Below are 16,955 nucleotides of genomic sequence, written 5' to 3' on the forward strand. Positions count from 1 at the left end.
AAGGAGCTCACTGTCTCCCTGGGCTCAGTGCTCTGTGCTGGTTCAGCCCCGCAGCAGCACCCGCAGATTTGAGGGTGCTGAGAAGGGGCTGGGGGTACAGCAGTGTTACAGGGAGCCTCTCCAAAGTCCAATGGAGCCAGGGAGAGACTCTCTGCTCACTTGACTGAGCTTTGGATCTGGTCCTAACTTTGCTGGGTTTTTTCTGCGCATATATTTCATCTTGTATAATGCTGAGTGCTCACATAAGCCTTTAATTGCTGTCTTTTCCAGTTATGTACCTGCTAGTGTGGTCTGAGAGGTCATAGCTGATACCCCGCTGGATGTTACCCAGTGAGGATTGCCTGTTTAAAGAAGGCTTCCTTATGTAGCAACTGATGTTCTGCAGATTCAGTTAAATTAAAAAAAAAAAAAAAATCTCCGCACTGCAAAGGCCTGGATAAACCCATTTTCTGGGGTTTGAGTTGCCAGGCAGGTCGGCTGCCTTCACTGAGGAGCTAGACGCACCACTGTTTCTAGTGTCCCACCTCACTCAACTCCTGTTGAAATCCCCTGAACCTCTGCTGAATGGAGTCCAAATGGCTTGAGCCAAGCTCCCAGTGCCTGCCCGAAGGGCCAGATTATTCACCTTTGCTTGCAGTTTGAATAGCTCTTTTCATCTGTGCAGAGGGTGTGCAGCTCATCACTGCTGTTGTGATTTTCCAGGGTTTTACACTGCCTTTGGAAGGGTTGATGGCTCTGGAAATGGTCCCTGCTCAGACCTTTGGGAACCAGTCCTGCGGAGGAGTTTTGATGGGATGCTAATGGGTGCAGATGAAACCCCTAGGGGAATGAGCTGGGGCGGGCGAATAGGCCTCTTTGTGAACGTGCAACAGTGCTCTTCATTCAGCTTCGTTGGCAACCCCATTTACCATTGTAGGAGTGTGATCAGCATCATCCTGAGGTTTAAAAAAGAGATACTTGTGCAAAAATCAGTAAATGCCCATCGATAAACTACATTTAAAGCCTCTCTTCTGTGTAGAAGAATATAGTTCCACCTCTGTTAATGAACAGAATCTTTATCTTGTGAAATGGGAGGCTTTTAATACAGATTTTTCTTTCTACAGTCATAATTAACTAGCCACTTAGGGGTTGATTGCAAATGATTTTGGGACACACTGCAGAGCATTTTGAGCTCGTTCAGGCTCATTTGTTGCAGTCCTGGATCCAAGGTGTTCCCTCCAGCGGGGAAATCTCTATGAGCCATTCACCTTGGGTCATTACACTGACTGCTAGAAAGCTTGCTTAGGGTGTGCCAAGCTAGTACAGCCTCTCCTTTGTTCACGTAACAGTATTTGTTTTATAAAAAATCTAATAAAGAGGGATTTCTGTTCAGTGTGCAAAGGCTCAAAGTTTATTTGCCACTTAAAATCTACTTGGCTATAAGTAGGACTTAAGTGCTGTTTTATGCCTCGTGCTGGTTGTGTGTGAATCATGCCCATTAAAAAACATTGCATAATTCTTGCAAATTAATAAAATAAGAAAAATATTTGTTCAACAGTTTCCCTTAAATCCGTAACGGTACCCTGAATCTTCTTATATTTAAAGCTGTTGTTATTATTATTTATAATCAACTGGTTCTTTTTGTTTTCACTGTGAACTTGATGTTTATTTTCTCTTGTTCAGCGTGTTGCTCTATTTCCTGTAAATATAACAAGCTGTTATGTTAACAAGCTAGCCTTTATAAAGTAGCCTGGCTAGGATTTGGCCAATATCCACCTGTTTCAGATTTCACAAGAGCACACAAAAGGAATTGAAAGTTGAAATACTTTCCCATGGATTTACCCTTCAGAGCTGAATTGTTTTGGCTAAGTGATTTAATGCTGTTAAGAAATTTGCAGACAGAATAATGGTAGGCAGTATGAGAAGAATTTGAATAACCTTCAATCAGATCATCTTCTCTTATTAAAAATGTTTTATGGAATCTGTTGTCTTTAAAAAATCTTTTCTCTATTTTGTTTTTAATCTCAAACTTAGAAGTATCTTGACACATTCTTGAGACTGTATGAGGGTCAGGGGAACCCTTTTTTTTTGTATTTGTATAGCAAGATACTTTGTTTTAGATTACATACTTTTTGTATTCACTTTTGCCAGTAGAAGCAAGCTTTTCCAAATACTGTAGGCCTTGTAGAAAATTTCTCCATTGCTTATCCAGCTTATAATTAGTTCATGGCTTACAAAGGCTTTTGTTGGGTTTGCTGCTTTTCTCCTCCTTTAAAAAGCATTTCCTATTTAAAGTTAGAGAGGTGCCATCTAATTCCCTGGATCTAACATATTTTCAGAGCAATTAGACCCAAGAGTAACCTTCCTGAACTTCCTAGTAGCTTTGCATTGTAGGTGAAATGGGTTGCAGCTTCTGTGAGAAATTACGAACTATGCTGCAGAGAGGGAAAACATTGACCTTTTTGTGGGACTTCAGCTTGTAAATCATTTAAATTCTCAAACAAACGTTCTTCTGTTTTGTACAGAACTTCCTGTTACTGAGGAACGTACTAGGGTAAGGCTAGCACGAAGCAGACTCTGAGGCTGGGATTTTCGAAAAATGCTCGAATATCTTAGCTTCCCCTGAAACGACAGGTAGATTGGTTTTAGCTTCAGTAGGGCTTAGACCAAGGCTGCCTACTTACTAAAATCCCCTTGATGTTTCCCTTACAGTTCCTCTTTCTCCTCTCTCCAAGTATTTTTCATTAAACACCCTAACTTGCTGCTGAAATGAGAGAAGTCTTGTCTAATTGCCTGCATAACTGTCAAGTAGAAAACCACCGACTGTGGACCATTTTGGTCCAGCATCCTCTGAATTTGAGCCAGATTGTTTGGGCTTCCTTGGATAGGTTTGCCAAGTACCATGTTACAGATAGGCCTGTTCCATTTCTTGCAGCTTTAGTCGCCTTTGTGCTGTTGTTTTGCTCTGTTTACGAGATAGACATGGCTCAGTATTTCACTAGATTGTCTTTTGGTCTTGCAGGTAGCTGTATCCAGTTGGGTGGCAGGTGGATCCAAGGGTCACCATGAAGTTTTCAGGACCCCTGGAGAGCCAGAGGTTGTCTCTCCTTCTGGAGACGGCAATCTCTAGGGAAGCTCAAATGTGGAAAGCACATGTGCCGAAAATTCAGCCCAATCAGGTAAAGTGTCTTCTTCACTTCTTTTATCGTAGTAAAGATTCTGTCAAAGGCATGAGAGTATCCTCTGGTGTATTTTTATGTGAACAACTGAAGCTGTTACATGAGAAGTCAACTTCTGTTTGGGAGCTGGGAAATTACCCTTTGAAGTAGGTACTGTTTTATTTGAGGAACATGCTCACAATCGGGGGTACAAAACAGACTGTACAGAATACAGTTTTAAATCTCTGGTGTTTCTTGTCAAAGCACGTACTTATATTACTTTAATTAAATTCATTTTATGAATTGCATGAATAATTAACTCACATTTCTAGTGGGCACTTGCTGTGCAACAGTTTTGAGAAGCAACTTAATTTTGTTGGATTAAGTTCATTAATAATGCTGTTGAAATGCTGGTTGCTTTCCACATGAAGCATCTCACCTGAACCGTTACTGCTAGCTTGGCTCAGGCTTTCTCATGAAATAGCATGTTCACAGAGAAAGCCTGATGTTGCCACCTTTTCTTATGTTGAGCCAGGTTCTTAACTAGTGTAAATCATCACAGATTTGTAGGGTAGGCTACAGCTAAATCACCTTAAGGCAGCTGAGGGTCTGTCTAGGTAAGGCACTCTGTAGTTTGGGAATAACCATACTGATTTTTCGCAGGGCTACTGATGAAGCAGGGTGCGAGTTAGTGCGGAAGGAAGCAGAGCTGGGCCCCTGGCCTGTTTCAGTGAGGAGCGTGTTCATAGGATCAGAGGAAAATTCAGGGTAAAAGGGAGCTCGGGGCCTCTCTAGTCCAACTAGAGATCCTCCTGCTCAAAAGTTCGGAGCAGGCTCAGCTAGAAGGTCAAACCAGGCTGATCACGGCTTTATGCAGCCTGAATTATGTTTGTGCTCCTTGTGGAGGACATGTCAGTCTAGCATGTGACCTCAGAAGTGAACTCCATTAAGTTTTATTTCAAATGAAGGGACAGTTGTTTAGAAATGTTATGTGAACTTCGTTTAGCTTGTGGTACCTTGTCCACTGGGGTGGACAGAAATAGCTGTACTGATGGGCTTAGATCCAGCCTCGCTAATCTTGATTCATATAAAATGTTCACACAAGTATGTCGGCTGTTTTCAAAGTTAATCAGTGCAGTGTTTGTTTTTTTCTAGCTGGCAAACAAGCAACTGCCGCTGTTCTGTAGGAACAAATATATTTTTAAAGGGCTCAATATTAGTTTCATTAGTCTACCTAAAGGTGTCTGAATAAGTGAACTGGTTTTCAGAGGTGTTGAGTGTATCATGGCTGTGGCTGACTGGAGGCCACACACAATTTAAGACCCTTGCTTGTGGTAAACTAGACTGCTATTTCATGTTGGCAGTATCCCTGGGGTTAGTGATTATAATGTAGTGAGATAAGATTACAGTACAACAAGATAGGTTAGGGATTCAGAAAGTGTAACCGAACCAGACTCTTGCGTGAAGATTTCCCAGTGACAAAACTCCTGCATTTTTGCCTCTGTGAAGTTGATTCTGGGTGGCCAAGAAACCACCACCTCCATGAGACATTCTCTAGCAGTCCCTCCCTTGCAAGATTAGATTATTGCCCTTTGAAGATGAGGTTCCCCAGCTGTGGCATGTTTGAGTTGTCACTGACCTCAGTCCTTTCTATGGTGAAGAGCCCTTGTCTTGCTGCCAGGGATCTCTGTGCTCTTTCTTCCCATGCTAAAGAGATTCAGGGCTTCACCTGGCATGGTGTCAAGGGGCCTGGACGTCACTGAAGGTCAGTGGACGTCACTGAGGTTGCGCAGCATCTTGCGAGATGTTGTCCTTAGTAGTAAATACTCAGGGAAGTGAGTTTGACTTTTGGCTCTCTGCCAAATATCAAATTGGGGCGGCAACTCTGTTGCCTTCTGTGAAAAGTCAGAGTAAGATCAAATATGGAAACAGTAGAATGGCTACATCCATTATCAAATTTGTGCTCAATAAAAGACTTTCAGTTCTGGCCTGGACAGATACCAAGTTTGTGCTGTTAGTGTGGAGTTATGTCGTGATAATGAAGGATCTCTTCCCCCCTCCTCCCCTTCACATTGATTAATAAAGTTGAGATTCATACTTAGGGGTGTTTCCTGGCCCTCCGTGCTTATTACCATAAGGTCTCTACTCCTGGAACTTCATGAGACTTCCCATCCTCAAAATTGTGTTGTCTTTATAATCATTTTCTGCATTTTCCTGCATATAAGTTCCAGAGGTTGACTTACCAGCTAGAATGTCATAGTAGTAAAAAGTTTGGTAGCAGTAAAATATCATTAAATTGGGTTCAAGACTCTGTGTGCGTATGTGTAAAATGTGCAAAGGTCAGATTCAAAAGAGAACATAAACACAGCTGTCTGCTCAGGGGAAATCCTGGCTCGCACAGCCACAGCGTATCTGAAAACCCTGGGTGTGTAGTCTTGTAAAATATTTCTTTCTATTCCTGCAGTTCATGACATGATTTCTCAAACTGTCACATTCTCTTTCAGTTCTGCAGGATTCATTTTGGCAATGTCGCAATCGTAAAGTTAAATGCGAATTATCCTATTTGCTCTAATATCTGAAAGAAGATCATACTCCGTAACGCCTATTCTCTTCCTTTGAAAACAGCTTCAGTAGCCTAAGACCTCACTTGTATGAAATCGTTTATTTCCCATGACAGTCAGGAAATCTGCATCATTCTGCGTATCAGATCTGGCAGCTTGAAGCATGTGTAACTTTCCATTCCTTGCTACAAAGGTAGACTGACTATAAAATGTGTTTTAATGAAGTAATCTGGTTTGGAAATGAGAAGAAATGTGTGCATGTACAAAAGAGCTACTGATCAGATTAGAAGGCCACCTTAACTATTTTTCAGGAGTGAATTTTCAGTTTGATTCTTGGAGGCATTTTTTGATTCTAATGTTTAAAAACAAAACATAAATTCAGTTTCTATTCAGTTGTTTGTGTCAGAGTTGAGCTCTTTGAGAGGAAGGAAGCAATTCATAGTTACAGAAACAAGAAGACTTTCTACTTTTAGTACAGGGGTGCAGAATCTGTGGGGGATTTCTGTCCTGATGCCGCTGGCTCCGGGTGTTTGTAAATATACCAAAGCCAGGTATGACAGGGGCTTTTCAGGCCGAAAAAAATAGCTGGACTTCCTCTGGAACCCCTTGATTTTATCAGGGTTTCTGAATGTATTTGGTCCTTTTTTTTTAACCTTTGGAGCCTACAATGTGCAGGTGACATTCAGGAAGTTTTCATGTGATTAAGAAATCAAGCAGCTAAGCAGCGAAGACTGGTCAAAGGTTTATTTTTGCACGTTACCAAGTAACTTTGCAACAGGGACATGTGTAAGCCAAGATTTTTATTTGTATATTTTAGAGGAATGCAGTGTCACTTCCACTATTTCGCCTTTCTCTGCTTGTCCTATTTTTCTTTCTGTCTTCTCATTTGTTCTGGGTACATCATGAGGAATCAGGAGACCTCAGTTCACTCCCAGTTTTTTCCACTGTCTCACCACATGACCTTGGGTAGGTCTTTTAACCTTCTAGCGCCTGTTTTATCCCGTGGGTGAATCAGAGACTGATATTTATCAGCTTTGTAAAACACTGTGAGATTAATGCATTCAGCTCTCCCGATACGCAGAGTAGTGAACTTTCTCCCCCGTGTGTGTTTGTGCACGTTATTTTGCAGATGACAGAGGTTGTGTTGCTTGAGCTCTTTGCTGCACCACTAAACCGTAATCAAACCCTGCAAGTTGGCACTTCTGAAAATTACCGGGAGAGCACCTCTAATTCCAAGCCAGTGCACGTGAGAAACAGCCCAAGAGGAATCATTTGGGGGGTCACTGGGACCCAAATAAGCACCTATTTGGCCCTGATGTTTATAGCTGCACTTTTTAGAAGCCTCCTGGTCCCAATAAAGGTCACCTGCTCCCAGATGAGCAGGAATAGGCAGGACCAAAATGGGGGAAAGAGCAAAATGTCTCTGTCTGGGACAGCAGACATAAAAAAGAATTATCAGGTAAAGTGTTTTTCCTAGATTAGGCAGCAATAAAATTGAGTAACGTTGGAGTTCACAGCTAATAATTTTTAGACTGCCTTTTCCAAAGGTCCCAAGGTATTCTTACAGGTTATGTGTACTGTGCTAGCACTCTGGAGCCTGAGCCGTGGCCCCTGGCCCTTCTGTCCCACATACGGTGAGCGTGGAGCAGGTCCCTGCAGCAGTCTTACTGGGTCAGAGGTGGCAACAAGTGAATTCAGGTGTCGGTAAGCGGGAAGCAGAACAGCCCTGCGTGCTTCTCACCATCGTGGAGGCCACGCCAGCTGCTCTCTGACACAGCATCTAAGAAATGGGGGGCTGGGCATTGAGGTGAGAAACAAAGCACATATTAACTGTCACAAATGTTGGATGTCAGGTCTGAGTGTTTTGTGTGAGGTACTGTAATTCCCTCCCCTGGGCAGAATTACTGACCTCTACTGTTGTTCGCTTTGGAGCGATGAAATGACAGACATGGAGGATGCAGTGCTGCCATTTCATTCTGCAAGATAGTCATCTCAAGCCCCAACGTGTTGACTTGCCTTGTGCCATGGTGTTAGTTAACATATCTGGCTGGACTCCTTCACAGAAACATCCTGTTCTTTGATGCTGTTTAAAGGTATGTTCATCGGTAGAATGAGCAACAGACAGCCTATTTCTCCATAAGGAATCAAATGATTGCAGGAAAGAGTTCAGTGTGATGCGCTTGCGCTTTGTCCAAGGAACAGACAGAAGTTGACCTTTCATTTGCTTCCCCGTTTTTGCCTTAAACACATCCGATTCTGTTCTGTAGTTCTAGCACGACAGTTGATTTCATATTTGTGCTGATAAAAAATCAAATCAGTTTACAAATTTTGCTGTGCTCCAGAAAACTGGGAGTCTTTTGCTTGGAAAAGAAAATACAGGTCTGTCGCTCAAGTCCTGGTTTTAAATGGTGTTAACAGATTTGCACATCTGGTGGAGCTGTGCTAGTCTTCCACTTTTCGTATTTTGAGGTTATAGAGGCAGAATCCTTGGCCTGAGGTCTGCGCAGCGTTCTGTCCTTTGCTTCTGCCGATCTGATGGACAGAGATCCTTGCACAGGGAAGGCAGGAAAAGGACAAGTAGGTGTGAGCCAACTGCAGGGCAGTTTGTAAAAGTTACTTTAACGCTATGGTGTAGCAGTACTTTGTCTCTTCACTCTCAGCAAAACTCTGAGGCACTTTTGCAAAACAGTTTTGCCTGTGCTCTGCAGGGTGTTTGTCCGCACAGCAAAGCGATTCTGAAATCCCTCGTGCTTCATGCAGCTGCCTTCTGGCTTCCTGCTGTGGGCAAGCCAAGCGGCACCTCGTGCAAATATCTGCATGGGCACCAGTGCAGAGAGAAGCACGGAGGCACCTGCGCAGATTCCCACGTGCGATGGCTGCTGCGGGAGGGGGACAGGTAACGTGGCACCCTTGCCGGCGGGCCTGGAGCTCAGTAGTGTCTCAGGAGCCTGCAGTCGCAGATGGTGAGCAGGCTGTCGCGCAGTCAGGCACCGGATCCTGCCAGTGTTTGTGGTGAAGAGCTGGGAGTGTTCGCACGTCTTTAATGGCGTGAGTCATGCACACGCCAGCAAATCTCTGGTACGGGGACGGGCAGATCTGTAGGTCAGGCCTCGCTCTGATCTGGCCTCCACTCCAGGAAAAAAAAAAGGGGGGGAGAAGTGCCAGCCAGATGAGATGAGTCGTCCTCAGGGCGGTTGTTAAGTTTGCCTCAGAGCTGCTCTGAAAACGGAGGCTACCGTTGCTAGGCTTGGATTAATTTTCCCTGACTTGCAGGCTAATTAAAGCAGCTGTACTAGGCTATCATGCTTTTCCATGCCAGGGGTTAAGTTCTGTAATGGCAGATTTGTGGCAACAAAACAAAACAGTGACCGCAGGCACTTTGAATGGCAGGAGACAGTGTCTGTGGGACAGTACTTTCAAAACAAGGAGGAACTTTTGGTTTGCAGCCCAAAGGGACTTTATACTTTCAGCCACCGTTGTGTCTCATTTTTGTTTTTATACAATTCAAGGAACAGTAGTGACCTCACTGCTTAATTGATGTTATGGTGTTGCGTTTTGTATTCACCTTAGTAGGACGACATACATACATACACCTTCGAGGAAGAGGGATAAAAGACTGATATATTTGGGCAGGAAGTTCCCTGCCCTGCTTGGAAGCAGCAGCAGGATTTGTTGACGTGATGGGAGCAGTCGTCAATCATTCTGACTGTGTCTGAAAACGAGCTGTAAATGAATTTACCTGGTGCTGATGTTAGGAGGCTTAAATTTACCTGGTCTTTCTGGGTAAGGGAATTCTGTCCCCCACACCGCACTTCTAATTGCAATTAGAGACTGAAGTAGAGAAACTTTTTATTGTATTGATGCTATTTCAGAACTGCCGCGCTGCAGATTCACCTCTTTCTTCTTTCCTTCCCCCCCACGTTAGTTCTTAAGAAGACAAATTTTATTTTGAAGCCTTGCCGCTGTTGCACATAGGCCTAGAAATGACTTTACCTTGCAGTTACTCCTTCATATTCAAGGAACTCAGTGCTCTGTGCGTGGGTTGTTTTTTGTTTGTTTTTAAGTACATATATATTGCTTAGATACGCTCTGTTTTTCAGTGATTTAGATTAAACGCCAAGTTTTTCACATGGACTGGACCATGTTACCAGGGGCTGAGGGTACAGTTGCTGTTCTCTACATTAGGGCCTAGCCGTTTCAGGTTCACTTTTGGTTCTGAAATTTAGCCTTTCGGCTTCACACAGCCTATGACGGGCGATCTGCCAGAATTAGATGTTCTGAGAGAATATATGAACAAATCCCAGGAGGACGGAAGGCTGGGAGGCAGCTTAGGAAGATGATCCCTCCTTCCCACTCCCTTTCACACAGACGCTGCTCTTAGGAGAAGGATCAACCTTTCGCTCTGGCAGGAGCTGGGCAGGGAGGCTTGCGCTGGGCCAGGACAGATGCAGACAGGAGCTGATCAGAGCGATCCTCGTTTCTCCCGGGATCTGGTGGGAATGGAGACGGCCGGGTTGTGCTGCCAGGGAAGCGAAGGGGATGGGCAAAGTCCCCCTGCGCTGCAGAGGAAAGGAGCGTGGCGCTGCGGCCGGGAGCCTACGAGATGCCGATTTTGCCCCCTCCCTTACAGCAGCCATGTGTGGCGAGAGGGAACATGGGGAGAGAGAGGCCACTGTGCTAGTTAATACCGCACTGATTTTGAATCCCTCGTCTTGCTGATGGAGGGCCCAAGCCTGTTCTTGGTGGCTTCCCTCAGAATACTGTTGTGGCAGGACCAGGTTAGTGATTTAGGAGTCAAAGGCAGGTTTTTAAAGTCATGTTTTTTTTGTTCGAAGGAACATTTCAATTTGGCTTTTAGGGAGCACGCGCAGAGCTTAGCTTCTGGATTCACTCAGATACTGCATTTTCAAAGTACTACTTTAAGGCGCTTGAAACCTTTTAAGCCTGCAGTATGGCCTAACCTGGCTGTGGTTATAAATCCTTTTGTATGGCTTTTTCTTCTTCCATTTAAAAATAAGTGCAGTGAATAAAGCAATAAGGAAGTTCATCTTCATGGTCGCTCCTCCCCTTTCTGCCTGTTTTTTAGGTTCTGCTGTGCAGTGCTTACCTCGCTATGTGAGAAATGTTCTCTTATAAGGACAGCTAGCATTTCACCTACTGTTTTCCGTGTTTTTTTCCCTCAGATAATTTCTAGGTCGCTACCCCACCTTCCAAAAAAAGAGATGTTATTAGCAAATTGTTTTATGAACTTCTTACTGCTGATTGCGCAGTGCGTTTATTGTATTCGCAGCACGCTTCGAACTAGCATTTCTGGAATGAGTGCAGCCCACTGCAGGCAGGAGGAGTTCTGCCACTGGTGGGGCTGAGATTTCAGCCTTACATTGCAATAACGTTTATAGAAAGAATCACTATTTCCTAGAACTGAGGAAAGCAGTTTACTCTGCTCTCCAAAAGCGGTAGGTGCTTTTTAAAAAGCGACACTATTCTCAAGTGGCATCCAGAGGTCCCAGCTGAGACCAGAGGCCCATCTGGATCCGAGACACAGTCCTGCTGACTTTGTTGCACCATTGGGGTATCAGGAGAGAAAACAAGGCGAGACTTTCTTCTCCTCAGAGAAGCACAGAATGTAGCGCTTAAGGCAAGTTTTGTAGGCAGAGGTAGTGTCTTTTATTAGACCAACTGTTACAGCTGGAAAAAACAGCTTTTGATTACAAAACCCTGTGTCTTTAGACGGTCACTGCTACACCAGCATTCCTGTTTTACCTTTTCTAAGGGAATTGCTTGACTGCGTTTCGGTGGGACCTGTAGCTGCGAACAAATGTAACTAGCCGTGCGCCCACTAACAAGCTGTCAGCCCAGAATTTCAGCTTGGGATCCAGGGCTTTAGCCCTGCCACCTTCCTCTCTTCTTCTGTCCCACTAGGGAGATGGACCTCAACAGCAGTAAGGAATTTAAGTAAGTGCAGCATAAACAAATTTCATACTGTAAGTAACAATCCTTAAAAAGATGTGACGCTGGTATTCTGGTGGATGTTGCTGTGCTGATAGAAGCACTAGTGTAATTGCACTTCTGCCTACAAAGCTCTGCTCTCACAGGCTTTCTTGGCTCACAGGCAGTGGGTTCAGTATGCCAAGTAACAAAGCGCATCATTGTCTTTCTGAAACATATGGTAGGTACTTTGGTGATGGATATGGCCTGAAGTACTTATTTCGTTAGGTGTTTTTATCTTTTAATTCATACTACTTCTTCCCCTCCTGTTTCTGCTGGGATTACAGCTACAACAACCCAGCACAACAGCCCAGCCCAGGACTGATTTTTGTTTGTGGGAGCCCTTAGCTTTCTTGCCGCTGTAACTTGGCAGCCAGCTTTTATTCCGTTTCTTTCTGTTAAACTGTCTCGGCAGTAGTCGAACTGTTGTAGGAAACACAAGGACCCTGATCATAGCAGAAGAAATTCACTTAGTTTCCGTTCTCAGTTCTGGACATGTCCTTGCCAATCACCTCGAATAATCCCGGTTGAAGTGAAACCAGAGGGATGCTTGGTTGAAAGGTTCTGCAGAAGCAGTACATATTTTAGAATACAAGTCAGACAGAGCATTTATGTCAATGACTGGTCTGTATTTGTGTTTGAAATTCAACTTTGTCCAAACAGATCAATAGTGGAGACTTGGGCCAAAAGGGGGAGGGGCTTTTGAATTGAAATTGTTCCTGCTTAGCCTCAGTTCACAGTTTCCTTTACTGCTAAAAGGTCTTTTTGTGAGCTCTGTTTGGATTCTTCTATTTTTAACATGTACTGAGCTAAAAAAATCCCTACAATTTTAAAGAAAAATAAACCTTTCCTCTCAAAACACCAACTTGTTTTCCTCCCATCTGCTGTCAGTCAGGGGCTGGGCACCTGCCTGGCTCCTGTAGCATGTCTGGTTTTGTTCAGGCCTGGCTTTTTTGTGTAACTGAGTGGTGTCTAGTCTAAAAAGGTCAATAAGCCTCTTAGAGCTAAGCTCTAAGGGTAAGTGCGTCAGTACCTGAGAAACTACAAGATAGCCTCCCTCCTTTCCTCCAATGTACAGTAACGTTTATGAGTGGTGTTGAAGTCAGGGTTGCTGTAAAGAAAGGCGGCTTTCCCAAGGGAGATTTCTTTGGATGGGGTAAGTAACTCTTTGTTGCACTTGACAAATCTACACCAGAAGTCCAGGAGGAGACCCAAGCAGTCCTAGCCCTACCTGTCCCGAGGCTCTGTGTAGGAGTCAGTACTTTGATGTCCCACTGATGCTTCCCTGTCGCAGCTGTATGCCTACCCTGCAAGTTTAGTGATTACCCGAGGGCTCTCATTTGGTAATTTGGATATGTAGTGGGCACAGGGAAACATGTATAGACCATTACTTGTTGAGACTGCAAGAACTCTGCATGAACACAAATGCTAGGAGGTCACCATCTCCAGAGAAATAAGGTGGGAAACTCAATTTAGCAGCTGCGCCCCTTCCAGCAGCACACGTGTAGATGCTTACAGCCACTGCCAGGCCTTATCAACAGCTCACGCACTCTCTTTTTTACTGGGACCCATGGTTTCAGAAGCGGGAGTGCAGGTACTTCAGGGTTTCTGAAACTAGACCCTGCTACACTGGGCAGGCAGGGAGAAGAAAGCACGGAGGAAAGAAAGCGGGAGGAGACAGGGCCTCCTGTCGTTCCCAAGACGTTCCCGAGCCCTCTTGTGCGGGAACAAGGTTGTATTGATTTCTGCATAAATACTGTTAGATGGTGAGGGTGTGTTGCCCATGTCAACTCTGGGGGAGTAAATGTTATGGGAGCACTTGGATTATTTCGCAGAGCGATGACCATATTACCTACCTAAAACTGTCCCTTAACCAACAGCCTCGACGACGCCAGGGGCCTGTGGGCTAATGCCGTACTCTGAGACCATGCCAAAGGCTGGCTTGCAGCTCTGCAGCCAAGAGACAGAAATGGTTAGTCAGATTATTGAGAATTCACAGGATTAGGAAGGGTAGGAGTTCTTCCCTTCACTCTAATTATTTTTTCACCCACAGAGATCAGTAGTTGATTAGAGCTGGGGGAAAAGACCTCAGAATATCCTAACATAGCTTATATGGCTTGAGACCTGTTGCCAGATCCCGCGCCCATTTAACAGCATCAGAACATAAAGCTGAGGTGGGTGTTAGAGACTGTCCTCCCTAAAAGGTGGGAGGCCCAAGCCGGGCCTGTGCCCATAGAGAGGGGCAGAGGGCACGCTGCCAGCCAGGCGGCAGCTTCCTAGAGCAGCTCGCAGGGGAGGCAGGCTGCAGATTTGGCCTGCGAGCTGCTGAGCACCTTCAGCATTTTGCTGACTTGTACGTGAATGAAGCACACGGGGTGCTGTCTGTGACTGCTTGTAAAGAAGAGATTGTGTGTGTGCGTGTGTTCAGTCAGATCTGCATCCCTGTGCCAAGCTGACACATTTTTGTTGTACGCGCTAAGTTTTTCTATAAAGGGACACGGGCAGTCTCTGCTCTAACCTTTTCAGCCATAAGGACTTGTAGTTAGAGACTCTCCTTTTGCCTCTGTAATTGAGTATTAGACTTGGAGGATGTTTGGAAAGCCTGTGCTCTGTGTAGAATGACGTGCGTGAACCATCACTACTGCCTTGTCCAAGCAGAGAAAGATCTGTGCAGAAATCTTAATGCAGTTCCCTACTTGAAAGCCTGTTTCAGACCACATGTATCCAGGAGCCACCAGGAGAGCTGCATGCATGGTCACCAGTGCAGGTGCAAGAACTGAATGCTTCCTCAAAGCACCCCTTTCCCAAGCAGGCTTTGTTTCAGTGCTAACTCCTGCAGAGGTAAAAATGTTTGGTCTTTTCCGAGTTGCTCAGCCTGTGTTTAAGAACAGTTTGTTTTTCTCTCCAACAGGATGTAGCCATTTCTCCAAAGCAGAGGGATGAGGTCATTCAGTGGCTGGCCAAGCTCAAATACCAGTTCCACCTTTATCCAGAAACGCTCGCCCTGGCCATCAGTCTTTTGGACAGGTTTTTAGCCACAGTAAAGGTAAATATTTGCAGATACGTAAACTGGAATGGATTTAAACTGCCCACTCGCAGTCTGCCAGCAACCATCTTTCCTGTTTCAGCATATAATCCTGGTGGCGCCAGAAGCGCTTACTTTCCACCTCTGCTCTCACATCCTCTTTCTTTCTTAGGCATATACAGGAGGTCACCTGCACTACTCCAAACCTTAATTTCAGGTTGTGCAGCTGTGGCAGCGCACCACTCTCACTGTGGCAACACGCTGCCGCTAGGCACTTTTGGAGAGAGTTTCTTTCCTTAGTCATTTTTCCCCTGGTCAAAGTAGCTGTTGCTTTAATAAGACCATGCTGGTCAGGCTCTCCTGGGAAACTGACCCAGCGCTTGTATCTGCCAAGAATATTTTCTCCCTCTTTTGTTCTGCCTTATTTCCTTCACGTACTGCAGCTCGTTAATTTAAACACCTATTAACCCAGGAGAGAAGACGTGCCCTGCCTCTTGAACTGCGTGTTCTCTTTTAACCTGGTTTGAATGTTCAGTTAGCCCTACCAAAATACTTGTTTCTTAAACTATATCCAACTGTTGCTTAACCAGAGAGAAGAAGAATCTAAAGAGCGATCTTAAAGCAGCTAGGTCTAAGATGAAAAAGAAAGAAATATCTGACTTGAGCAAAAGTGAGTCATAAAGCTAAAGGAAACATCTGCTAGCCCACAGCTAGAAACTTAAGCCCAATGCTCTCTCTCTCAGAAAGTCCCAACTTGCCTTGCTTAATTGCTCTGGTATTTAACTGCAGCAGTAGTTCGTCTCATTTGGATCACCTGGAATTGCTGTGAGCACTTGCTAGGAGTGAACTAGCTGGAGGGAACAAATAGATGTTTGAGGACAGGTTTGGGCCAGGCTTTTGTGAGCAAGTGTGCTAGTGCAGGGGAGTGCAGGAATGGGAAAGGTACAGACAGAGATGAGCGCTTCCAGGGGGGAGGAACTGTTCAGTGCTCACCTGGCCTACAGGCAGTCTGATAGACTCAGATCTAAAGCCAGACCGATCTGCAGACAGCCCTGAAGGAGAGAAGGTGGCAAGCAAGCATGGCTGCGGGTCCTGATGGTGACAGGCTGTGCAATCCTGCTGTACCGAATGGAGCGGAGAATATGTCCATAAAGCATTTGGTGTTAGGCCTCGTATTTCATAGGGACTTTTAAAGGAAAATAAATGCATAAACATCAGCATTTAGGGCATTGCAACTCTGAGGGAGATCTGTTGCTGTTCTGTCTCTCAGCCAGTTGTGCTGTGAGTGCTAAGAGGGTCTGCTATGGGAATAAATCGCAAGGGCTGTGCTTGGGATGCATTTTGTACCCGTGTGAATAACTGTACTGGGCGGGGGGGGGGGGGGGGGGGCACCTGAAGATGCCTGGCCTTGAGGTCTGAAGTCGGGCTTTGGGCCTTATCTCTTCCCGTACTTGCTCAGATAAATTCTGTGCTCAGCAAATCTGCAGTGTCATCTGCATGTGGGTCTAATCTTACTATAAACATCGTTAGGTAAGTAATACAGCTTAGGAAATGTACGCAGAAGACGATAATATTTTCAGCCTGTGTACTTAAAATTCGATGAGACTCGGCTCTCAGTAGAACAATGACGTCTTCCATTAACCCATCCTTTAGATATTGTTAAATATTGATAACCTTTAAATTACAAGTCATGGAAATCTTAACTTAAAATGGGTGATTTACTGAAACACTGGGACGGGAAATAGATATCTGAAATCCCTCAACAGTAATGCCCTCAAGTACAGTTTTTGCTTTCAGTAATTTGCAGCAGCCAAAGAGTCTACAGAGAAATGAAGTATGATGCTATGACTAAGAGGAGCTCACTCTGCGCTTCAGGCAGCGGGAGGAATGTGGAAAGGTGTTTGTCAGGAGGTTTTTCAGCTTGTCCTGTGCTGCTTCTGGGCAAGCATTACTCAAACAGGTCAGGGCTTCTGCTCCCTCCCCTGCTTTTCTTCTCCCATAAAGCTGTCATTCCACCAATGCGCCTTAACTCCTGCTTATAACTAGGTGCTGCTCTGGGGGATTTTATGATGAAGCGAACGGGTCTCTTCCCTTCGCTGTAAACACGCACTGAAATTGCTCAACGCTGGCTGCCCCTATGGCTGTTACCCAGTTACGTTTCTGATGACCAGCAGTGTTCACTGCAGATCACTGCACAGCACCAGTCAACCCTCCGCTTGGTGATATTTGCAGCAGGTGTAGGCA

The 16,955-nt window shown here is 44.9% G+C and overlaps 1 protein-coding gene across 1 annotated transcript in view; it reads left to right on the forward strand.

The window, feature by feature from the left end:
* Positions 1-16,955, forward strand: part of CCNI (cyclin I) — a 36,556-nt gene that overhangs the window by 13,446 nt on the left and 6,155 nt on the right. Inside the window, exons 2-3 of the mRNA XM_068941202.1 lie at positions 3,002-3,158; positions 14,598-14,732. Of these exons, the coding sequence (XP_068797303.1) occupies positions 3,045-3,158; positions 14,598-14,732 (249 nt within the window). The 5' untranslated portion in view covers positions 3,002-3,044. The remainder of the gene's footprint in view (positions 1-3,001; positions 3,159-14,597; positions 14,733-16,955) is intronic.

Source organism: Struthio camelus, chromosome 4, assembly GCF_040807025.1.
Source record: "Struthio camelus isolate bStrCam1 chromosome 4, bStrCam1.hap1, whole genome shotgun sequence".
Lineage (NCBI taxonomy): Eukaryota > Metazoa > Chordata > Aves > Struthioniformes > Struthionidae > Struthio > Struthio camelus.